At 32.6% G+C, this 27,134-nt stretch overlaps 1 protein-coding gene across 1 annotated transcript in view; it reads right to left on the bottom strand.

Annotated features, from left to right (window-relative positions):
* Window positions 1–27,134, bottom strand: part of LOC139513899 (integrin alpha-4-like) — a 60,987-nt gene that overhangs the window by 20,816 nt on the left and 13,037 nt on the right. The window contains exons 2-9 of the mRNA XM_071302845.1: window positions 19,660–19,796; window positions 18,505–18,593; window positions 14,709–14,921; window positions 11,238–11,298; window positions 7,878–7,994; window positions 7,218–7,327; window positions 5,418–5,492; window positions 1,144–1,284 (exon numbers count right to left, since the gene is read on the bottom strand). Coding sequence (XP_071158946.1) covers window positions 1,144–1,284; window positions 5,418–5,492; window positions 7,218–7,327; window positions 7,878–7,994; window positions 11,238–11,298; window positions 14,709–14,921; window positions 18,505–18,593; window positions 19,660–19,796 — 943 coding nt within the window. The remainder of the gene's footprint in view (window positions 1–1,143; window positions 1,285–5,417; window positions 5,493–7,217; window positions 7,328–7,877; window positions 7,995–11,237; window positions 11,299–14,708; window positions 14,922–18,504; window positions 18,594–19,659; window positions 19,797–27,134) is intronic.

The raw sequence follows: 27,134 nt of genomic DNA, 5'->3' as shown, positions 1-27,134 counted from the left end.
ATGGTCATGTGAAGTATAACATTACAATGACAACACAACATTACAGGACTACAATATAAATAAATAGGAGAACATAACTGACAAAGAAACACACGAAGAATAGCTAACAAAAGGCAACAAGTTAAAAATTTTAATACGCTAGAAGTGCATTTTGTCCACACAAGACTTACTAGTGACGCCCAGATACAAAAGTTTGAAAGCCGAAACAAGTACAAAGTTGAACAGCATCGAGGACCAAATGTTCAAAAAAGTTGTGCAAAAAACGACCAAGGTTTTCTGTTACGTACCAGAACATCCCTATTATTTAAAATAATTTATACTTTTGCAAACAGTAAATTTTATAAAATGACTGTACAAAAGATATATGATAAAACTGAAGTATTAACTAATTACAGGATACAACCGAAATACACTACATAACCCGACGAAATGCAGCACATCCGAATAAGTTTAAACTTCAACACCAAGTGACGTCATATTTGAAATTGAACAAAAATGACAAAAAAATTACGTCACATTTGAATTTGTAAAACAGATCATCAAAAAATGAAAAATGACGTCACATTTGAGTGATTAAGATAGAATAAGGATTGATTTAAGATTATATTTGAACTAAATACTGATATTACATTTAATAACAATGCACATTTCAATACTTATTAATAGCAAACTAAGGTCTTATTAATAGCAAACTAAGGTAGCAATTAACTATATTATATGTCCGGCTTGTTTTGAATCTAACTTCAAACGTAAACCATCGTACAGATTACTTTGAACGAAATGAAATCTAATTAATGAAGGCGGTGATTTATTTTCTTTACCATAACACATGAATATAATAGAAAAGACGTGAACACATTTAGCAAAATCCGATGAGAATTACAAATATAACATTAAACATTTAAACTAAATACATGAATTTGGGATAGATAAGTACCGTAACACGTCTTATAGTAATGCGAATTCTATATACTATGTACTATTCTTGAATCGAATACACTGTACAGATGTTCTCACTTACAAGTCCTTTTATTGTAGGGGTACTCACATCTTTGTCGCCATAGTATACATGTACTTCTCCTGAATCAAATAAAATGTAGAGATGCTCACATTAACAAGTCCTTATATTGTAGGGGTACTTACATCTTTGTCACCATAGTATATATGTACTACTCCTGAATCTAATACACTGTTATACTGTAGAGGTGCTCCCACTAGCAGATCATCTAATCCATCACCGTTTATGTCATCAAAGGCAACAGAACTGCCAAATCCACTTCCGGACTATAAAATAAAGGAATACAAGTTTAACATTTCCTTTAAGTGCTTCACAGTATCAAAATTACGGCAGTGGTGTTTTTCAGGAGGAACAAACAAATCGGATAATGTCTACTCATACTTATTATCATTATATCATTATCAATTCAAAACTATCGATGAATCTAAACTATCTGAGCCTTTCACGGGACTTTATAAAGCAAGTTAAACAAATAAACACAAAATAATTCATTGATGAGTATACGATCGGATACGTATTTTCCCGTATTAATTATATTAACAAGATATGTTCCTAAATCTTTATCTGATTCTATCCAATATAATATTTCTGACATCATATAGCAACCAGTAACAAACAGCTGCGCCATGAGCGCATGATACATCCGACGTCTGGTGTGGAAGTTTAATGCAATAATCCTAAATAGTTTCTGAGAAAGTTTTAAGCAATAACCATATATTGTTTTTGAGATACGGCGGGACATGTGAAAAAAACCATACCCCTGTTTAAGTTAAAAAGTGCCGTAACTCAAAAAATTTTAATTTTATTTTCACCAAAAAGTATACAGATCATTTGACCATCATAAGAAACTACTATATTAAGTTTCATGAAATTTGGATAAGTCGTTCTCAAGTTACGGTGCGACATGTCTACGGCGGACAGATAGACGGACGGAAGGAAGGACGGACAGACGGACAGACGGACAGACACCGGACATTTATAAACCATAATACGTCCCGTCAAAATTTAGACGGGCGTATAAAAACTTATACTTGTTACGTTATAATTTCAAGATGGTATGATCGTATGTATCTAATGGCTTCGCACCATGAGCCGATACAAAACACTAAATTATGTCATACTAAGCTAGAGTTTACCTACATACATAGATACTAGTCACCATAGTATATATGTACTACTCTTGAATCTAATACACTCTTTACATAAAGTCATTATTTTGTCATTCCACATTTCTGTGGAAGACCTATTGGTTTTCTTCTGATTATTATTATTATTATTATTTTCTGACGGTTTCACAAGATGTCGCTTAGATTTTCTGCATATGATATCAAACAGTTATTGCGACTTTGAAACTGACGATGTTAAGTCGAACACTTTTTATTGTAAGAGTTATCGCCCCAAACAGTGTTATCCATGTGTGCGCATCTCCTTTGCACCCGTTGAAGATTACAACAAAATTATTTCAACAATTTGCTCGTAATATCCTTAGGTTCTTATAGATATATATTTCCATTACTGTATTTCTAATAAGAAAAGTGTAATTGTAACTTGTAAACCAAAATAGAGACCTAGGGTCTTTGAAACTGAGGTTTTAGGTGGAAAAAAAGACCCTAGGTTAAGATCATTTTTATACGCCCGTCAAAACTTTGACGGGACGTATTATGGTTTACAAATGTCCGGTGTCCGTCCGTCTGTCTGTCTGTCCGTATGTCCGTCTGTCTGTCTGGCGTAAACATGTCGCACCGTAACTTGGGAACAACTTATCCAAATTTCATGAAATTTAAAATAGTTGTTTCTTATGATGGTCAAATGATCTGTATACTTTTTGGTGAAAATAAGATTAAAACTTTTTGAGTTACGGCACTTTGTAACTAAAACAGGGGGGTGTTTTTTTCACATGTCACATCGTATCTCAAAAACGATTCTTGATTATGGCTTAAAACGTTAAACACTTCTTAGTTATATTAATCTTAATATCTGTATACTTTTTGGTGTCAAACTTTTATTTTTGAGTTATTGAGTATTTTGTAAAAAAGGGGGAGGGTTTTTTTTTGCATGTCGCACCATATCTCAAAAACGATTTATGATTATTGCTTTAAACTTTACACATGTCTTTGTTATATTAATCTAAAGATCTGTATACTTTTTGGTGATGATTCAAAACTTTATTTTGGAGTTATTGAGTATTTTGTTAAACAGGGGAGGGTTTTTTTACATGTCGCGCCGTATCTCAAAAATAATTTATGATTATTGCTTAAAACTTTACACACTTCTTTGTTTTATATTAATCTATAGATCTGTATACTTTTTGGTTTTGATTCAAAATTTTATTTTAGTGATATTTAGTTTTTTGTAAAAAAAAAACAGGGTTGGGGGTTTCACATGTCCCGCCGTGTCTCAAAAACTATTTATGATTATTGCATAAAAGACGTCGGGCGTATCATGCGCTCATGGCAAAGCTGTTTATTAAAGTTTGATTTTGGCTTATTTTCACTTCTTTTCAGAAATCTTATAAGATGTCGACCAGAAGATTTAATTAAATTGTTAGTTGTGACATGTCGTAACACATACCAGTCAGGATTCTACTTCGTCAAAATTATCTCCCCATTACGCCAGTTCATTTTCATACCACCATTACAACCCTTATATGTCAGTTGTATTTTAAAAGACAAATGTATCTACTAGCTAATGAGAATCAGTTAATGATCGTGTATGCATTGATTCAACTTAAAACTATTGTCTGATCGGTTGTCAGGTGGAATTTTCAAAAATTCTTAAACATTTAAAAAAAAATCTAACTAAATATTTCGTAGTAGGGCAGACAAAACATTTTCAGTGGTTATAATTATAAACCCTAGTTTCGAAAATATGCATTTTCATCATTCAATTTAAAAGACTGTCGTCAATTTCTTTAAGTAAAGAAAAATAGCTATTCGAACACGCCTACTTTGTTTTGGTGATTCATTAGATAGGTATTTCACTTGAGTCTTCACGCTGAGTGGCAGCCCAGGCAGCCCAGGCTGGTAAAATTACTCTCGGGCCTGTAAAAATCAGACTTACAGGCCAATAGAATCTAACTAAAACTTTTCCAAAATTGAGCTGCGGGCCTGTAGATTTCGCAGTTCAGCGTGAAGACTGCAGTGAGTCTGACTGCGTGAGTGAGTGAGTGAAGTTGACCCATATATATTTCATCTTTTCGTACTGTAATGTTTTTATGGTATAAAGTCAACCTGTAGCTTTGATGTATAAAAATGATAGAATCTGAAGCGAGATGATATATCAAATTATCTTGCTTTATAAAAAAGAAGATGTGGTATGATTGCCAATGAGACAACTATCCACAAAAGACCAAAATGACACAGACATTAACAACTTTGTACATTTTAAAGATAAAATATACACTTCAAAAAATATACACAAAAAACAAAAATAGATGCACTCGATTTTCCCTTTTGGATACACTAGTTACCCATTTTTTTATTTGTTTTCTTCAGTCACATAATGCAAGGGCAGACACAAAAATTACTGAACTAATAGACTGATATGTTCTCATGATAAAAAAAAATTAAATCGGAGGTTATGCATTTTCTTCATCAAACTTGATAAATATCGATATCTTATTGTCCTGCATTTCTATGTAATAGATAAATTGAAAACTTATGCAAATGGTGTTTTTAAAAATTAAACACTTCGTAAATGAGAAGAAAATTGTCGTTTTATTTGTTTCTATTAACTTTTTAAAAAATTGTTACTATAGTAAACATTACATTAAGCATTTATCGCCTTCTCTAACAAAGAGCTTCTATTTCAAACGGGTTTCCGCCTGACATATTTTGGTTGAAAGGGTGCGTAGACACTAAATAAGAGTTTTAGCCCCTCTTATATAAAGAATAACGTGTATAGTAATATAACTCATTAACCATGCATAACAAAGATCTAGGGAATTTTGGTTTGATGTCCTTGGTTTATGTCCTTAAAATACAGGTCAAGGTCGTAGGTGAAAATGATGTTCTAGATTTTTACCTTTGCTTTTACTTAATATGTAAGCATGATAAAGCTATTGGACTTTGTGCATTAAGTTTCAATATATATGACCTTGACAGAGGAACAGGAAGTGACCCATTTAAACCAGTAAGTAGCTATTTTTTGTAATTTTTTTTAATGTAAAAGTATATAGAACCATATATTTTGGGAATAAGTGTCAAGTTAAACTATCAAATGAAACCGGAAGTGACAGTTTTAAAACTTTAAGTAACAAATTATTTCAACACCGCCATTATTCGATTTCAGAACAGCAGTAAACCAATTGAGACTTTCTGCAGTATTTCAGGATTCTCCACCTATTTGTCTTTTACCTGTTTCTTTTTACTGTATGTTTCATATTTATGTTAAATATTACCTGTTTGCCACTAAACTGTTTCTTCACATACAAACTTTTCCCGGTCATTCTTATTTCTGCGCACACTACAAGAACCTAACAATCAAACAATATGTCAGATAAATTAGGAATTATTTATACTGCCAGAACCTAACAATTAAACAATATGTCAGATAAATTAAGAATTATTCATACTACCAGAACCTAACAATTAAACCATATGTCAGATAAATTAAGAATTATTCATACTACCAGAACCTAACAATTAAACCATATGTCAGATAAATTAGGAATTATTCATACTACCAGAACCTAACAATTAAATAATATGTCAGATAAATTAAGAATTATTCATACTACCAGAACCTAACAATTAAATAATATGTCAGATAAATTAAGAATTATTCATACTACCAGAACCTAACAATTAAACAATATGTCAGATAAATTAAGAATTATTCATACTACCAGAACCTAACAATTAAACCATATGTCAGATAAATTAAGAATTATTCATACTACAAGAACCTAACAATCAAACAATATTTCAGATCAATTAAGTTTTATTCATACTACCAGAACCTAACAATTAAACCATATGTCAGATAAATTAAGAATTATTCATACTACAAGAACCTAACAATCAAACAATATTTCAGATCAATTAAGTTTTATTCATACTACCAGAACCTAACAATTAAATAATATGTCAGATAAATTAAGAATTATTCATACTACCAGAACCTAACAATAAAACAATATTTGAGATTAGTTAAGAATTATTCTGAATAACTCGTTTTTAATATGACATTTTAACTCTATTTCCATATATATTTTATATGGATTATATAAAACTGCCAAACTATACACACTGATTGTGTGGCCCGGCTACTAAGCTTATTTTGTGATGTTATATAATAATCCAGGTATAGATATATACTATACATCCTAAAGGGAGGTACATTGTATGGCCTTACAAATACTATTTCGATTCCTAACATCATTGAAGAGAAATTACTTGTCGACATCCGGGTATGGTGAACTAATTTGTGCACCTTTTGTTTTCGGTATACAATCTTCAAGTTTATTGTTTTCTATTTGGCATCAAATTATTGATTAAGGTCCATTTTGACACATTGTTGTGAAATGGAGTTAAATGGGACTATCATACAAGTGAGAGGTTTAAACCTAGGATTAATCCACCATTTTCTACCTGCCTGTACCTTGCAGGAATATGGCAGTTATTATCCATTCCATCGATAAGATTGAATATTTGATTTTGCCATTTATTTTGAGTCAAGTGACAATTATTTCATGATTTTGCAGAACAAATTAAATATGTAGGTTCTACTAAAGTGGTCAGTCCTGGTGAATCGATTGACTTAAAATACCTTCCAGAAAACAAAAATATGTTGGATAGATGCACATATGACACATACGAACGCTTGGAAAAGTCTTGCAAAGGGTCATTCACGTGAAGATAATAAGTTACTTACATTGCGTTGATATGCGTTGTACTATTAAATATATAATACTGCGCCTTGTGTTGTATATTCACATGAATATGAAATGGACATGTGTACTGGTAATGATTCAAATGCGCTAAACAATAATCGTACTAACCGCTCCAACAATTCCATTTGTTGAACTAAAATACTATGTGCTATGCTAGTAAAATAATCGTAATTCCCACTCTAACAATTCCTCCCTTTGAACTGAAATTCGATGTTTATGTGCTATGCAAGTACAATATTCGCTGCAACAATGCCATCTGTTGAATTGACATTTGGTGTGCTATGCTAGTACAATAATAGAACTTACCGCTCCCACAATTCCATCTTCTGAACTAAAATGTGGTGTGCCTAATACAATAACACTTGGACAATCATCTGTATCTGAATCTGACAATTTCCCTGAGGTGATTGAATAACCTGACAAAACATAACAAATAGAAATGCTGCTGTCATAATGCTATTTAACGCCATTATTTTTTCATTTAAGAATTGATTGTTTATGTCCTGTTTTATGATGTCGACATAGTATTTTATAACGACTGCTGCAGATTAAGTCACCATATTAGATCCGAACAGTTGTGTTTTGTTATAGTGTTTCCATTTCAGGTCTTTATATTCATAAATTATTGTTTGTTATGATCTTGCAATATTAGTTCTTCATGACGGATGTTGTGACACCAAATTAGTTCTTTATTAATAATGTATTTTTTTTTATTGTGCTGCAATTTTAGTTTTTAAGAATTGATGTTTTGTTATTGTGCAGCTATATTAGTTCTTTATGTTTCACGTTCTGTTGTATTGCTGTCATGTCCATTTTAAATAAACAACGAAATCGGATACAAGTTATAACAACAAGATATTGAAGGTAGAACATACTAAATACTAGATTGATTTTAGCTTATTATAAATCACTGAATCAGGCGGACACAAAGATTCGGTTGAATAATTAGGTAAAATAAATACGTACCCATAAAACTTCCTTGCTTTATGCCTTGTTTTTGAGTTTCCGACTCAAATTCCGTATGTGTGAAACTGTCAAAAAACTGTTCTGTTGGTTCTGTTGCACTGTATTGAAGAAAACCGCCTGAAAAAAAACAACGTGCAAAATGTAATCCCATCGTGTTGTTCATGTAAGTACAAACCCGGTTACAAGTCTGATTTGTGCTCAAAGTGTACCAATGCAAGCAATGTTTGGAGCCCCCTGAAATTTAAGGATATTTAAGGCTTCATACAAATAAGAATAGTAGACTAAAATATGATATTATAAAAATTTGACTGTTTTTTTTAATATGTGACCGATAGATTAATTACTTGCTTTATTACATTCACTGACTTAACTTTACTGCAATGCAAGGACCTAAAAAATGCTACAGTGATCAAATGACAAATACAATATTTAAGCGCCTAACTATAAATGGAAATTAACAATCACAGTTTCCCTGACTACTTAACACTCTTGAGTTTTGTACTTCATTTTTTGATTCAATTTGGCCTTATTTTGATTTTAAGGAATGTATTGTGTAAATGTTGTTTGTGTATTCTTTTAAAAAAAATATCATTTTATGTTTGCAGTTCATATATTTCGTTCTGTGCAATTTCATATTGTAATTTTAAGTCAGATGCAACTTCAGATGAAATTTCGAATGTTGATTCCATATTTGTTTTTTCAGGTCCTTATTTTTAAACGTCACTTTATAATTTCACAAATGTATAAGCTGGACGGAACTAATATACGTTTTATCGGAGTTGACATGAATATCAATTATACGGTCATTTTTATAAATTTACTGTTTGCTAAAGTATGAATTATTCGAAATGCTTTTCAACTTTGTACCTGTTTGGTTTTCTTACTACTTTGATCTGAGCGTTACTCGAATGTACCTTTGATACCGTTTAACATTCATGAACTTCAAAATTTCAAAAATGGGAAAGCTATCATAAGAAAGTAATTTGTTCACAGGGGGATGAAATTAAAATTAAAACTTGACACAAACAAATTAAAAAAAACAGTATAAGCAGAAAAAAGGAAGACAGTCAATAACTTAACTTACTATAAGAGGCAGAATAAGGAATTAAAACGAAAACAACTGTTATATAAAAACGAAGTTTCCGAAACATATAGGAACATTGTTAGTTTGACGGAACTGGTAAGTGTTCGTCTTGATGAAAACATTTCGATTGATACATTTTCGGATGGGTATCTTTCAGCTGTCCAACAAGTTCTTCAAAACTTGCATTATTTTGATGTAGGAGTTCAATAAATCAAACAATCTACCCATTTGTTGGAGGTATATCAACATACGTCCGAATTTTCAAATCTAAGAATGATTTTGGAATCTAACTTATTCGCAAACAAATCAAACTGAGGAAATTTGTTGCACTGTCAAAATTCAAACACATTAAGTTCTGATGATACAACTGACGCACAGCAACACTTTTGTATTCAAATACAACATCATTTTACACTTTAATCATTTGTTTTTATAATAAAATAAACAAAAGTGGTCAAAGTGTTTTGACATGATCAGGTGAAACTGTTTTGATAGCAAAATGTCTGCCATGGAAAGATGACTTGTTCGATGCAGTAGTTTCAAACCAAATGTTACCAGATACAGATACAGATTTTATGTCCTATTCAGCAAGTTTAATATCCACTCATCTTTATCTAACATTGCATAAGTGTCTCGCCTCTTCAAAACTTCAGCTATTAGTACCCGAAGGCTGTCGTAGTAGAAATAGCAAGACAATACGCGAAGAATCATCAAAAATTTATTTTTGCAGATCTAGAAATGTAGATTTTTGGCAAAGAAGGGTAAAGTTTAACTTTCTTTTAATCATAAATGTTTCATCCAAGAAACTTCAGAATATCGGCAATCTAAGACATTTACAAAAACAGTTAATATTTGCTGACTTGCATTATATACGTAACGAGTAACCTAGCTATAGACGAAGAGCTGTTCCGACGTCTATATGACTATCCTATCCCTATTCTTCTCCCTCTTTATTCAACTTAATGATTCAATTATTGTGAAGTCATTAATTGAGTGAATGTAAATGTTTTCAAAATCGTCACAATAAAACATATAGGTTCAAACAAACTTTATTATCCCATCGAACTAGAGATAAAGGATACTACAGATACAGTTAAGTCTGCCTCATATCTTGACAATTTGACAATGAGGGTCGGTTGAAAACAAAACTTTACGACAAAAGAGATGATTTCAGCTTTCCAATTGTGAACTTTCCATTTCTAAATAGCAACATTCCAGCAGCACCTGCATACGGGGTATATATCTCCCAATTGATACGATAGTCCCGTGCTTGCATTTCCTATCATGATTTTCTTGATAGAGGGTCGCTGCTCACAAGGAAGCTATTAAACCAAGAGTTCCAAATGGTGAAGTTGAAATCATCCCTTCGTTAATTTTACGGACGCCATCACGAGACCGTTATGGAATAACCATTTCACAAATGATATCGGATATGTTCCTTACGTCGTAATTACAATCCCCTTCCCCCTTTCATGAATGTGGTCTACCGAGTTAGACTATTTACCGGATTTGTTATCACATAAGCAACACGACCGGTGCCACATGTGGAGCAGGATCTGCTCACCCTTCCGGAGCACCTGAGATCACCTCTAGGTTTTGGTGGGGTTCGTGTTGTTTATTCTTTAGTTTTCCATGTTGTGTCATCTGTTTGACTTTTTCATTTTTAGCCATGGCGTTGTCAGTTTATTTTAGATTTATGAGTTTGACTGTCCCTTTGGTATCTTTCGTTAAAAAAGATTATAAAAAAAAATTAAAAAAATATCTCAGATAAAAAAAAAATGGCCTACAATATATCTCTGTATACCTTACTTATTGAACATTGTATAATAACAAAACAAAAACAACAATAAACAGTATAACTGAAAATATGTGATTTCAACAACCCATATAATTATTAAGACAGACGATAGTAGATAAGATATAAGAATTAGCATTGAACCATTGCAGTTGTCTAAAATTTGTAAAAAAAAGTTTAAGCACTATAAGACTTTACTGGTAATGCATACATGACCCATTAACGGAATTGCTGACAAATTCTAGCTTTATCAAATTAAGAACAAGTCAAATTTAAGAAAATCTAAAAATCCATTGTGAAAGCACCATTATTCCACCATGAAAATGTATTATTAATTAACATCACACTGACATCCACCAACCGACTAGTGAAACCGTTCACCTGCGGTAGACTGACGGAAATGATTTATCTGTGTATAATGTGTGTTTCTGGTTAACACTTTGTTTTCAAAGATCTGTGAAAAAGAAAACAATATTCTTACCTTTGTTTTCAAAAAAACCTGGAGCTCCGAGAAGAATGTGCAGCTTAGGGTCTTCTTCATACTGGTCAACAGAAAATGTAAAATAATAAGAGATTGGTCAGTATACTCTCCATCAGTTAATATGTGATAATTAAAGCATGGTCTGTATACTGGTCAACAGAAAATGTAAAATAATAAGAGACTGGTCAGTATGCTCTCCATCAGTTAATATGTGATAATTAAAGCATTGTATGTAAACTGGTCAATACAAATATGTAATAATTAGAGGCGGACAATACCACAGCAATATTCAACCGATTAGTCCCTGACAACCTGAAAACGTCATTGTAATAACGACACACGACAAAAGCACAACAAAAAGTATACAACCTACATCATAGAAAAACTAGAGACTGCGCAATATGAATCCATTTTAATGACTGGGCGTGATCTCAGGTACTTTGGAAGAGTAGGCAGATTCTATTTTTTTGTTAAAATTTGAAAGGAATATAGAATAGACCTGAGTTTTCAGAATGTTCTCATTGGTCCGTGTCGTGAAGGTTAATGTTCTCATTGGTCCGTGTCGTGAAGGTTAATGTTCTCATTGGTCCGTGTCGTGAAGGTTAATGTTCTCATTGGTCCGTGTCATGAAGGTTAATGTTCAGGTTACAGGTGAACTGTCAATATAATGTTCTCATTGGTACGTGTCGTGAAGGTTCGTGTTTTCATTGGTCCGTGTCGTGAATGTTAATGTTCAGTTTACAGGTGAACTGTTAATACCTTCCTGTATCAAACAGTCGGTGCAATATTATTTACCCAAAGACACGGTTTTAATCTGAACTTTATCTGAGTGGACAATAACATTTTGTCATGGAGATAGAACATCAAATTTATCACAAATGCACAAATACAAGGAACGGTTCTTATTGAAGTTCTTATTTCAATATAGACATTTCTAACGTTTTGTTAAAAATTTCAAAACACATTAATCATGGCTTTTAAATAATCGAAATAACAGATAAATGACAAGCTACTCTTAAACAGTTAAAATATATTTTTGTGACCGATTCAAAAACCTCGTAAATGAATGTCAATGTTTTAATATTCTTCTTTATCATGTTTATTTTGTTTCCTTTTGTTGCGTGTTTGTGTCAAAATTTCAGTTGTTGATGATATAGTTTTTAGCAAAGCATGTGGTTTTTGTTAGGTTTGAGCTTCATTGTTAAGGAATTTGTATGGTGACATCTAAATTGTATATGTTATGAACGTGTGTTGCTGTAACCTTCATTATAATTAATTATTTGTTACTTTACAGATTTAATGATAATTCTTCTTTACAGAAGACCCTGTCTATACAAATTAAAAATGAAGTTAGATACTAGTATTATTAAATCAACTTTTAATCATTTCATCATTATAAATAATGGTCTTACGTTTGATATTCAGTATGTAACTAAAAAATCAACTGCCTTTTCTATTTTGTTCTTATGTTTGTTGCTACATGTTGTGTTGTTACATGTTGTGTTGTTATACGTTGTTTTGTCACGCGTTGTGTTGTTACATGTTGTGTTGTCACACGTTGTGTTGTTACATGTTGTGTTGTTACATGTTGTGTTGTCACACGTTGTGTTGTTACATGTTGTGTTGTCACACGTTGTGTTGTTACACGTTGTGTTGTTACATGTTGTGTTGTTACATGTTGTTTTGTTACACGTTGTGTTGTTACACGTTGTGTTGTTACATGTTGTGTTGTTACACGTTGTGTTGTTACATGTTGTGTTGTTACACGTTGTGTTGTTACATGTTGTGTTGTTACATGTTGTGTTGTCACACGTTGTGATGTTACATGTTGTGTTGCTACATGTTGTGTTGTCACACGTTGTGTTGTTACATGTTGTGTTGTCACACGTTGTGTTGTTACACGTTGTGATGTTACATGTTGTGTTGCTACATGTTGTGTTGTCACACGTTGTGTTGTTACATGTTGTGTTGTCACATGTTGTGTTGTCACACGTTGTGTTGCTATACGTTGTGTTGTCACACAATGTGTTGTCACACATTGTGTTGTTACATGTTGTGTTGTTACATGTTGTTTTGTTACACGTTGTGCTGTTACATATTGTGTTGTCACACGTTGTGTTGTTACATGTTGTGTTGTTACATGTTGTGTTGTTACATATTGTGTTGTCACACGTTGTGTTGTTACATGTTGTGTTGTCACACGTTGTGTTGTTACACGTTGTGTTGTCACACGTTGTGTTGTTACACGTTGTGTTGTTACATGTTGTGTTGTTACATATTGTGTTGTCACACGTTGTGATGTTACATGTTGTGTTGTTACATGTTGTGTTGTTACATGTTGTGTTGTCACACGTTGTGATGTTACATGTTGTGATGTTACATGTTGTGTTGTTACACGTTGTGTTGTTACATGTTGTGTTGTTACACGTTGTGTTGTTACATGTTGTGTTGTCACACGTTGTGATGTTACATGTTGTGTTGTTACATGTTGTGTTGTTACATGTTGTATTGTCACACGTTGTGATGTTACACGTTGTGTTGTTACACGTTGTGTTGTCACACGTTGTGTTGTTACATGTTGTGTTGTTATATGTTGTGTTGTTACATGTTGTGTTGTTACACGTTGTGTTGTTACATGTTGTGTTGTCACACGTTGTGTTGTTACATGTTGTGTTGTCACATGTTGTGTTGTTACACGTTGTGTTGTTACATGTTGTGTTGTTACATGTTGTGTTGTCACATGTTGTGTTGTTACATGTTGTGTTGTTACATGTTGTGTTGTCACACGTTGTGTTGTTACATGTTGTGTTGTTACACGTTGTGTTGTTACACGTTGTGTTGTCACACGTTGTGCTGTTACATGTTGTGTTGTTACATGTTGTGTTGTTACACGTTGTGTTGTTACATGTTGTATTGTTACACGTTGTGTTGTTACATGTTGTGTTGTTACACGTTGTGTTGTTACATGTTGTGTTGTTACACGTTGTGTTGTCACACGTTGTGCTGTTACATGTTGTGTTGTCACACGTTGTGTTGTTACATGTTGTGTTGTTACATGTTGTGTTGTCACACGTTGTGTTGTCACACGTTGTGTTGTTACATGTTGTGTTATTACACGTTGTGTTGTTTCACAACTGTATCAAGTTAGGAGAGGGTTGAATGCCACACACATCTTTGACTCGATACATTCTCTTTATGTTTTTCCAAGTCAGGATCATGTACCTCAGTTGTTACATGTTCCTGTATATCTATTTGTTGGGGAATACAAACATCTTTGATTCGTCAAAATTCTGTATGTGCTTTGTTCAGTTGTTGTTCGTGTAGATCATATTTTTTATCGTTTATTGTTTTGTATGTTATAGATCGTGGTGTTTATCGTTTTAATTGTTTTACATCTGACATGTTGCAGCCTTATAAAACTTGATTTAAAACGTAAAGTTGAGTAGTATTTAAATAATGTCAAATATTTACCTTTTTGTTAGATATTGAAAATCCAATCTGTGCTAATTCAAAAGTAAGATCGTTACTGTTTTCTGGTGTATACTGAGATTTAAACACCTTGTTTTTAAACTGTTTAGTCGTATATGATTTAAGACTTCTGTCAACGTTAAAACATCTTCCAATTGCATGAACAAGTTTTGAACTCTTCAGAGGGATCATATTTTTCCACATTGGAGCACAAGTCTGTAACAAAAATACCACATATATAAGTAATGGTCACAATCTGGTATACGTTTATAAAGTTAATTATTTTTTACAATTATAAAAATATTGGTTAAAGAATTAATGTATCCATTACAATGCAGAGAAAGATGTAGTAGGGTTGGCAATTCGATAAATTGAAACCTCAACCTTTTCCATTGTCGTTTCGTCATTTTAGATACATTTATACACTTTTCAAATTGAAAGGATTAAGTAGAAAAGTGTAAAATGCTCATAAAAAAACACAGCACAGGGGATCTTTTACAGGATATTCAACAGTTTCAAAGCTATGCCAGTAAAAATCCAATTAAGACGTGTTAACCATACTGTAAAGGACTTAGAAGAAACAACTTATGAAGGTAGAAAAAAACGGCCATACATGGAGGTTACTTAATGTTAATGACGAAACTGATAAATGAGTCATGTTAAAACAGAAATACCTTCAAATTTCGTTTGAAACAATGGTATTGAGAGGGTGCACTGAAAACAGTTAAGCAAATAAGAATGTTTAACCGAAATGTTCCAAAGATCGGTCATGGCATATGAAAGATGTGAACGCATTGCAGAAGAAGTGAATTGAAGGTTTTAAGAAAGGTACCAGCCAGTAGTCACGGTACTCTTTGCATAGTTCATGTAACCAAAGTACTCTTTGCTGAGTATATGTGGCCAAGTACAGTTATAACTCTTTGCTGAGTATATGTAGCAAAAGTATTCCTTGCTTGGTATATGTAGCCACATCATTATAAGCTAAGAATATGTAGCCAAAGTACTCTTTGCTGAGTATATGTAGCCAAAGTATTCCTTGCTGGGCATATGTTGCCAAAGCACTACAAGCTTAGAATATGTCACCAAAGTAATCTTTTCTGAGAACATAAAGACAAAGTACTATTCACTGAGAACATAAAGACAAAGTACTATTCACTGAGTATAAAAGACATAAATGATATATTTATTATACTGTACTTGCTATGTCATTTTGATCTCTTCTGGAAAGTTGTCTCATTGGCAATCATACCATATCCTCATTTTTATATTTACGGCAGGGTTTGTTACTCATGCTGTGTTAATTTAGTAGAATATGTCCCCGTGCCTGAATGTATGCCCTAATATTTTTACAGTTAGGATTTTTTTTTTGTGAGAGAGCTTTCTACAGTACCAAAGCACTATAATAGTGAATATGTAGCCAAAGTATTCTTTGCTGAGTATATGTGGCAAAAGTACAGTTATAACTCTTTGCTGAGTATATGAAGCCAAAGTATTCCTTGCTGGGTATATGTAGCCACATCATTATAAGCTAAGAATATGTAGCCAAAATGCTCTTTGCTGAGTATATGTAGCCAAGGTATTCCTTGCTGGGTATATGTTGCCAAAGCGCTATAAGCTTAGAATATGTAGCCAAAGTACTCTTTTCTGAGTATATGTAGCCAAAGTATTCCTTGCTGGGTATATGTAGCCACATCATTATAAGCTAAGAATATGTAGCCAAAGTACTCTTTGCTGAGTATATGAAGCCAAAGTATTCCTTGCTGAGTATATGTAGCCACATCATTATAAGCTAAGAATATGTAGCCAAAGTACTCTTTGCTGAGTATATGTAGCCAAGGTTTTCCTTGCTGGGTATATGTTGCCAAAGCACTATAAGCTTAGAATATGTAGCCAAAGTACTCTTTTCTGAGTATATGTAGCCAAAGTATTCCTTGCTGGGTATATGTAGCCACATCATTATAAGCTTAGAATATGTAGCCAAAATGCTCTTTGTTGAGTATATGTAGCCAAGGTATTCCTTGCTGGGTATATGTTGCCAAAGCACTATAAGCTTAGAATATGTAGCCAAAGTACTCTTTTCTGAGTATATGTAGCCAAAGTATTCCTTGCTGGGTATATGTAGCCACATCATTATAAGCTAAGAATATGTAACCAAAGTACTCTTTGCTGAGTATATGTAGCCAAAGTATTCCTTGCTGGGCATATGTTGCCAAAGCACTATAAGCTTAGCATATGTAGCCAAAGTACTCTTTGCTGAGAACATAAACACAAAGTACTGTTCACTGAGTATAAAAAACATAAATGATATATTTATTATACTGTACTTGCTATGTCATTTTGATCTCTTCTGGAAAGTTGTCTCATTGGCAATCATACCATATCGTCATTTTTATATTTACGGCAGGGTTTGTTACTGGTGCTGTGTGGATTCAGTAGAATATGTCCCCGTGCCTGTAGTGTATGCCCTTATATTTTTACAGTTTTTTTGTTTATGAGAGAGCTTTCTACAGTACTTAATCTATTATCATGGTTTATGTTCTATCTCTTATACTGTAATTGCTTGTCATTTTGGTCTCTTGTGGAGAGTTGTCTCATTTACAATCATACCACATCTTCTTTTTTATAGTACTGTCTGCTGAGTTAATTCATTGCATACGATGACAATTACTTACATATTTTTTTCTATTATAAAATCAAGATTAATGAAAAGCGCAAATATGGTTCATTTTACGTCCACAACCAGTTTTGAAAGATGAGTAAATGATTAACCGTTACTTTTTCAAGTAAACGTACAACGATTTTGGCTTCAGGTAGCAGGCTTTTTATTTGGCTAAACATGAAACGAGTTGGGTAATGCAGCTGTAATAAATGTTCACTAATTGTAACTTTGACCGTTTTCAATGCGGTCTGTATAAATAATTATTATAATACATAAAACATTTTTAAAGCGGAAGATTAGATAACGCTTTTAATGGTTATATCATTGGTGATACAGTCTGAGTGCCTTACATATTCTTATACAGGTAACAAGTTTTATTGCGTCATTATTAATAATGTTTAAATGCGGGCTTTTACGTATGGGGTTGACACAACATAAGTTTAACGGTCACAAACACATTTTCCTATATCAACTTTTTTGTATATAATATGTATATGTCTGAACTCACTATTGACATGTTTCAGTGATCTTATATACCAGAAATGTCAGTTGAACTGTAGTTTAAATTTTTCTGTTCAATCCCAAATGTGACATTTGACTGAATTGATTTGTTTAAAGTATATGAATTGATACTTGCTTATCAGGAGATACTTGACCTGTAGATGCATTGAATGGTGACCCTTTAACGGTTCATGTGAAAGTGTGTACTTTCGTTTGAATGTTACTGCAAATTGAAAGATATTGTTTTATCTTTGTCTGTCGGTAATTTCATCATCCCGTCGTCTTTTCGTCCCATTTTGTGTATATAGTTATTCCAGATAACTCAAAAAGTTTAAATGCTCGGAGGTTTTGACTTTGGTGGCTGTGTGCATATATTGAAGGTGCGATGTGGTCAGGGTTGATTATATATTGATTTGTATTGATTTTTGATCTTTTAGGATTTAGTTGAACTTCATTCTTTTTTGCAGTACATACTAGTATAAAAGGTGAATAGCGTTGCTTTCTACAGAGAATCATAGACCTACGTGCTCCCATGCTGAACCATGTGTATTCAAAATAACACTTGAAATAAGCGGCGGCGTTATTTGTGTCTTCCAGACAAAACAATATCTCAAAGAAAGTCATACATTGACTACTTACAACAATAGTATCATCTATAAATGACATGGAAGCTCCAAGTAACTCATTATCTTCTTCATATCCAGGGAGGTCAGGCCATTTGTTATTATCTATAAACAAATACTATATGTGTTAAAGAAAATGAATATAAGTACCTTACTAGGATAATGCATTTTGCCTTACCATTACTACACGAATTGCTTGTTTACGATTGTGCTACCCGATGTTTTCCTATGTTCATCAGTTCACATACGTGCTACATGGTTTGTTTTAACCCACCGTTTTTTTCGAAATATTTTTAGATAAAACAAGTTCTACTTATCATTTGTACGTATAATTTAAACGCTTTACCTTCGTGCATTGTAAATTTTAAACATCTATGATTTATTTGAATAATGTTATTGGTTTACACTCATGTTTTGTCGATTTAATCTGTCCATGGTTTATTTGTATACTAGTAACGATTTTGGTTTTAACTCGTGCTTTGTAGATTTTATTCACCGACGTTTTTTTTTTTTTTGTATAATGTAATAGGTTTTCACTCGTGTAATGGGTTTTAACTTGTAACTACTATAGATATAGGAAGATGTGGTGTGAGTGCCAATGAGACAACTCTCCATACAAATACTATGTCTGTTTGTTTTGTGCAAGTATCATTGTCATTATAATGGAATTTAGTACAACTGTCATACAAGTGAAAGGTTAAGCTAGCTATAAGACGAGGTTCAATCCACCATTCATACATAGGAAAATGTCTGTATCAAGTCAGAAATGTGACAGTTGTTATACCGTTCATTTGATGTGTTTGAGCTTTTGATTTTGGTCATTTGATTAGGGACTTTACTTTTAGAATTTTCCTCGGAGTTAAGTATTTTTGCTATTTTACTTTTTTTTGTATATTTTATGCTTTAATTGTATAATGTTACTTGTTTAAATTCGTGCTTTGTAGACTGTATTTGCCCATGGTTTATTGGTATACTGTTATTAGTAATGTTTACACTTGTGCTTTGTGCTGTGCTGAGTATTTTCACATTTTGATCATAAAATGTAATTGGTTATTGATGTGTTTTATCATTTGATTTGCCGTTTGATAAGGGACTTTTCGTTTTAAATTTTCCTAGGAGTTCAGTATTTTTGTGATTTTACTTTTTATTGGTTTCAACTTGATCTACTCACCATTTACTCTGAGGTTCATAGGTTCACATTTATTCTGTACTGACTGTTTGAAGTCAACTTGACACTTAAATATATTGCCTGGTTCTTTTATTTTGTTGCCGTTTGAAAAATTGGCCTTTGTAGCTCCAGCAATAACCCTAGATTAAATGATAAAGATAGTAAGTATATGTTAATGTCCTGCAATACCACTACAATAAAAGATGAAGCGTTAGAATCCACCAATAAAACTGCATTTACTGATGAAGCGTGAAAATATGTGTTTATGCCCAGCAATTATCCTAGATTTAATGATTTAACGTCTAATTATGTGTTTATGTCCAACAAAAATTCTATATATCTGTCTGTTTGTCTTTTTCTTTTTTAGCCATGGCGATGTCAATTTATTTTTTATCTATAAGTTTGAATGTCCCTTTAGTATATTTCGCCCCTCTTCTATATTTAATGATGAAATGTCTAAATATGTGTCTATGTCCACCAATAAAACTACATTTAATGATGAAGCGTTTGAATATGTTTTTATGCCCAGCAATTATCCTAGATTTAATGATTTGATGTATTGATAAAATGCTATAAATGTGTTAATGTCCAGCAAAAATCCTAGCTCTGACAAATGATTGAACTTTTCAATATGTGTTTGTGTCCAGCAATAAATATAGCTTGAATATTTGATTATGTCCAGACAAAGCAATAACACTGCATTAAGATTGTTCGCCCCTCTTCTTTTCGAGGCTTGCCAGATATTCAGAATCCTCTGGTTTTATTCATGTATTGTCATTCAAAAAATGTTCAAGCTCACCCTTACTTTTGTTTCTAAACTTTATTACATAAAATTAAGAATGCCATTTGAAAATCCTATAGAATATTTGCTATTTTTTCATATTTTTTTTTAAGAAAAAAGCTTTCAAGGTAAAATGTAGGAAAGTCTAGAAAATATTATTTTCAACCAAATGTCCAATTGCTTATATTTCAAAACAAGCACACAGACCCTTCATTTTTATCTGTTTTTTTTTTTTTGTTTTTTTTTTGTTTTTTTTTGTTTTTTTTTGTTTTTTACTTTCTTCATACTTTATATACTATCAATGTATAAGGGTATCTAAGAAAGCTTGCTATTCTGAAACAGAGAAGCAAACATCCTTAGATGATTAAACGTAAGAATATGTGTTTATGTCCAGCAATAATCCTAGATTAAATGAAAAAACGCTAGAATATGTATGTATATCAGTCAGTATTCCTAGATTAAATAATCAAATGTTCAAATATGGGTTTAAGTTCAGCAATAACCTTTACTTGAATGATTAAACATTATGATATGTGTCAATGTCAAGCAATAACCCTACCTGAATTTTTGTATACTTGTCTTTCAATTTTGATAATGTGCTTTATCTGTATGCCTTTTTTGTGTTTCTTTCAAACATATGACGTGTCTCTGTACTCATGCATATGATCATTCTTATCCATTTGTTTGATGAACTTTAGATTTTGCCATTTAATTAGGGACTTTCCGTTTTGAATTTTCCTCAGAGTTCATGGTTATTTTTTTCTTTTACTTTTTAAATGAACCAATGTTTCAGTATGTGTTGCTGTCTAGCAATGAATCTATCTTAAATATGTGCTTTTGTTCAACAATAAAACTACATTACTTAAAATTTAAGTACATATCAAGCACTTCAAAATAAAGGTACAAAATGAGTACCTAATATTTGAGGTACACATTTAGTACTACACAATTAAAGTACAAATTGAGTACTTAAAATTTGAAGTACAAATCAAGTACTGTAAAAAACAGGTACCTAAATATTACAATAAATTTATAGTACTAAAAAAGTACTATATTTTAAAAGTAATTTTCCAGTACTACAGATTTTTTGTACAGAAAAAGTACCTATGCAAAATTAGCAGTGTAGATTAAATGATTAAGCGTTACAATATGTGTTTGTGAAAGCAATGAATCTAGCTTAAATATGTGCTTATGTATATATATAAAGATAGATTAAATGATGAATAGAATTGAGATTGGAAATGGGGAATATGTCAAAGAGACAACTCGACCAAAGAGCACTTTAAATACGCGTTTATGTCCAGCAATAACCGCAGTAACCCTATATCAAATGAAAAAACGCTTAAATATGTGTTCATGTCAAACTATACTCCTGGTTTAAAGGATGAAAAGATAGAATATGTGTCCATGTCCAGCAATAGTCCTCGATTAAATGATAACACGTTACAATATTTGTCTGTGTTCAACAATAACAGTAACTAAAAGGATGAAACGTTTAAATATATGTTTAATTCTTAGGTCTTTCACTTTTCGTGGAAAGACCTTTTGTTTTTCTTCTGATTATTTGTTTTTTTCTTAGCCGTCTGAGATGCTTTTTTATTTTACAACATATCGAAAGGATTTTTTTGGCTAATGATGTTGTACAGTAATGAGGGTTTCAAAACTCACTCTGTGTGACTTATTCTTATAGGAGTTATCTCCCCGCATCCCTTTTTTCTTGTTATCTTTATTTCTTAACCGTTAAAGATTTTAACAAACTGTTTTCACCAAATTGTTCGTCTATCTTAAGAATGTTTTGTTAAATTGTACTGATGTGAGTCGATGACATCTTATGGGAGTTATTTCTCTTAAACATAGATAAATGAATGAAATGCTAGAATATTTTTTTCCAGTTATAACTCTATTTTAAATGATAAAGCGTTAGAATATGTTTATGTCTAAGGATAAACATTCATTAGTGATGAAACGTTAGAATATGTGTTTATGTCCAACATTAACCCTACATTGAATGATGCAGCATTAGAATAAACGTTTATTGTAAGCACTCACTTTAGAGTAAAGGATGAAACGTTAGAATAAGTGTATTGACATGTTTAAGAATTCTCCAACATCGGAGATAAATAACAGTGATTTACAATCCAAACGAATTAGGCCTGTTTTAGATGACAGAGGTTTTATACTGGAAAGTTGTGGTAAATCAATACACGAGCCTGGGTACGTGAACGCTCACGTACTTTATTTTTCCATCCAACATGTTCATATATGCAATCACAGTTCATAAAGCAGATTTACAAACCAGTAATCATGGCGACATATAATAACCCGCTGCTGCTCGTAGATCGAGAGCGGGCGAAAAGTTTCCAAACAATGAAACATATCAAAAGCAGATTAAATTAAGACTTAGTGTTAATTGACATTACTCACTCTATATACAGTTTGGGTGTTGACAAATAAATTACATTGGTGACCATTGTTGTCAAAAAGTATTCTCACGACATAATCTTAATTTTAATCCATAAATATTTCCTAGTAACGCTAAGGGACCGATCAATATTTATTGGGGGTTGGGACCGGTGCAAAACGTAGTAGGAAACACATTTATTAATACTTTATTTTGATAGGACTTCTACTTATTTAGTCTTCAGCACTGATAGCACAGCAATATTTTAATGGCATGTATATGAATGTAGAAAATAGGTTATACAAATTGAATTACAACAAAATAAACCAGATTAATTGAGGAACAACAATGGAAATACAATTTCAAGTTTATAAATTAATATCATGTTTATAGAATAATCATGAAATGATTTTGAAAAGAATATACATGTATACAAAATATATAATAACAAACAAAAACCATAAAATTAATCTTTCTATTTAAAGTGATATGATATACTCCCTTCACCGTTGAGCAAATTAACTAAATGCAAATCATTTTCCTTAAAAAAAAAATTGCCATGGCATCGTTTTCGATTTGTTAGTTTGATTGCTATTTAGGAATAAATAAAATATGCATCTTTAAAAATAAGGAAAACTCTTTAACAATCAAACATTCTAACTAGAAAAATTAAGAAAGACAACAAAGTCAAAAGACAGAAAAAAAATATTTATTGAAAAAAAAAATACTAATTGTTCATAAACTATTGTAGTTTATTACTCTTCATGAAAGAAAGTGAAAGTGAAATTGAAAAGGAATCTCAGACTTAATTGCCTTCTTCAAGGAGAAGATCAGTAACAATTTTCAGACAAATTCAAAGACAAATTCAAAGACTGCTATATTTGATCTATGTTAATCTGATAAAGATGAAGTTACAGTATGTTTGATTCATTTAGAAATTAGATAGGACATATACTTATTAAGTAGATATTTCATATAGGACATGCACTTTTTTGTTATATTCAGAGGGTAGGACATAGATTTATTTTAAGGGAGGAATACGTATTGCACCGCTCCCAACCCCCAACCCTTAAATATTGACCGGTCCCTAAAACGAATAATACATGTCTTATATAAAATTATTTGTAAAAAAATAGTTTAAAAACTTGATTTCCGAGTAAAATGCACTTCTAGCGTGATAAACATATTGAAACGTTCTATTAATAACTCATAAAAAATAATGACTGTTGATACCAAACACGACACAAAAAGATGAAAAAGCTCAAATTCACAGTTTCACGTATTTTTACAACATGAGAGTATGTCTAGCAATGTCCTTAGATTAGTTGTTGACATTTTAGAATGGTATTAATGTCCAGCAACAAACCTACATTTAAATGATTAAACACGCATACAAAGATAGAAGTTTTGAATTTATAAGCTCTCGATACAAATTTAAATAACCCATTATTTTAAAGGGAGACAGATTTATATTAGTTCTTCTTGTTTCCAAATCTCTGTATTTCTTTTGTATAATTGTATTTTTTGTGCACTTTTGAAAAAAAAAATATTGTTTTCACTAAATTTGAATAAATGGTGGATATAAATATTATAGATTGGATGTATATATATAAAAGAAGATGTGGTATAATTGACAATGAGACAACTCTCCACAATAGCCCAAAATGACATATACATTAACAACTATAGGTCAAAGTACGGATTTCAACTATGCGCAAAGCCCATTGAATGTGCCTTTTTTAGGTTTTGATTGACGTTTAAAACCCTCAATACCCAATAGTACGGATAATTTTGTATTTTTTATCACTTTTTATCCAAAATGCAGATGTACGTTACTCTTCATTACAATTGAAAGTCTATTTGAGTTAATGCTGGGCGACCAAAAAAAAGGGGGGGTGTGACAAACCTAGAACGAAGATCTTTATGGAAAGTGGAAATGTTTTACGTGGAGAAGGATCGCAGATACTCGCTGAACATGTTAAACAGAATAGACACGAGACTATCATAGATCGATTAAAGAAATTTGGGGCGGGGGACACAACTTTAAGAAAAACACGGTAAACTTCATTCAATTAGCGCATGAGTAATCGATGTAGACAATAATACATAACAAATGTGAAGTGACGCAACTAGAAGCCACATGATGGTTATCTCAGGGTATAGGGAACTGATTTTAATGTGATTAAGACTGATACATTAACTACTAGTATAGAGCAGAATTAGTGTGACGGGATTGCTTCCCTTAGAACATTTGGTAAATACTTAGTCAGCCGTAAGCGGTTGAGCTAGGGAAGTACTTCTTTAGCTCAGTCGGTTAGCGCGCTGCCTTGTAACACAGAGGTCCGGGTTCGAGTCCCGGTGGAGACAAGCAATTTTGTAATGAAATTCGTGCTCTCCGGTTACATTGGCGCCCAACTAAAAAACCCATGGTAGTTAGAGAGGAAATCTAGCTAGGGTATGTTTGTGTGAGAGTCATATTGGTATGATGACTCTTGAGGTGGGGGAAGTGTGACGGGATTGCTTCCCTTAGAACATTTGGTAAATACTTAGTCAGCCGTAAGCGGTTGAGCTAGGGAAGTACTTCTTTAGCTCAGTCGGTTAGCGCGCTGCCTTGTAACACAGAGGTCCGGGTTCGAGTCCCGGTGGAGACAAGCAATTTTGTAATGAAATTCGTGCTCTCCGGTTACATTAGGACAAACAGTTTATATCAAAATCAGACATGATAACATATAATAATCAAAGCACAATGGCCGCTATAGGCAGTTAATTAAAAAAAAAGAAATAAAAAAAAAGGCAAACGTGGCAGAAGTTAAGACGAATATTGTGGAAGAATTGGTTTGATTAATACAAATAAGATGGCGGACTGAGCATGACGGTATGAGTGAAGGTCTACTCATATTGATCAATATGGATGTGTTGTGGTTATATTCCAACTAATTATTTTGTGATTTGAACCAGATATGAACATTTGTGACATTTGTGACATTACGAGATCTAAATGGTGAAAAGGAGGAACAGTAATAACAACAAGACAGGTTTGACCCCACCAAACAAAACACAAATCAATATGGCGTCACCCTGTCATCAACAACAACAAAGTTTCTCTAATGTACTGAGTCAAGCTCACGACACGTTATATACTAGTACACCAATGAACTCTCACACAACGCCACTAACGGGAACATTTCAACAAAATTATCACAATCCTACGAATCATATGAACCAGACCTTTGAATGCCCGAACCCACAGATACAACAGTCATCTCGTTTTTCTCTTAATGCTGGTCCAACTTCTTACTCCGGCTATCAACCTCCACCATTACCTTCATTCCCATCATTTCCATCATCACAAACTGATGGGGCTCGTTCAAATATAACCATGGAAATGTTGTTTTCAACAATTAACTTAATGAACCAAAGATTAGAACGAATAGACTTTGAAGTAGGTGATAAACTCTTTAAACTGGACAAAAAACTTGATGAAAGATTCAACAACATTGATACGAAAATTTCAAACTTACACCAAGAAATCCACTCTGTAAAGAAAACTCAAAATGAACATGCATAAATTTTGGAAAATGAAGAAAAGCACCATTTTGAAATTGCCGACAGAATGAATTTGGTAGAAAATTACACCCGAGAAATTGATACAGAAAAAAATCAACTGAAAGAGGAGTATTTAAAACTACAAGGTCACTCGATGAAATACAACCTTATATTCGGCGGTATTGTATAAACTGATGAGGAGGAAAATACTGAAACTGTACTCAAGAACTTTATTAAAACAGAACTAGATATTCCTGAAGCGGATGAAATAGATTTCCAAAACGTCCATAGATTACGACCACGACGGGACGGAAAACCGCGTAATATTATTGCTCGATTTACTCACTATAAAGACCATGAAAGAGTGAAAAAAGTCGTTCCGCAGAAACTTAAACTAAAACCAAAATTTACAGTTAACCAGCAATATCCCACTGAGATCAGCAACCGTCGTCAAAAACTGTTACCAAAGCTATAGGAACTCCATAGGCGTAATATCCGGGCATCATTAGTGTATGATCAGATTTTTGTAGACGGTCAACCGTTTGAACCAGCCCGTGAAGAGCCTCGCAACCCAATACACAGTAATCAGACGGGACACCGTTAGGATAACGCAACAGACAGTCGTAGAACGCTAAATAACAATGTAAATAAACTCAATATCACTTACCTTAATGTTTGTGGTTTAAAATCAAAATTGTTGAACCCTGACTTTGATAATTTTATTAAAAAACATGATATTCTGGTGTTTGT

Source organism: Mytilus edulis, chromosome 2 (assembly GCF_963676685.1).
Source record: "Mytilus edulis chromosome 2, xbMytEdul2.2, whole genome shotgun sequence".
NCBI lineage: Eukaryota > Metazoa > Mollusca > Bivalvia > Mytilida > Mytilidae > Mytilus > Mytilus edulis.
This window is presented reverse-complemented; position numbering and strand designations above follow the sequence as displayed.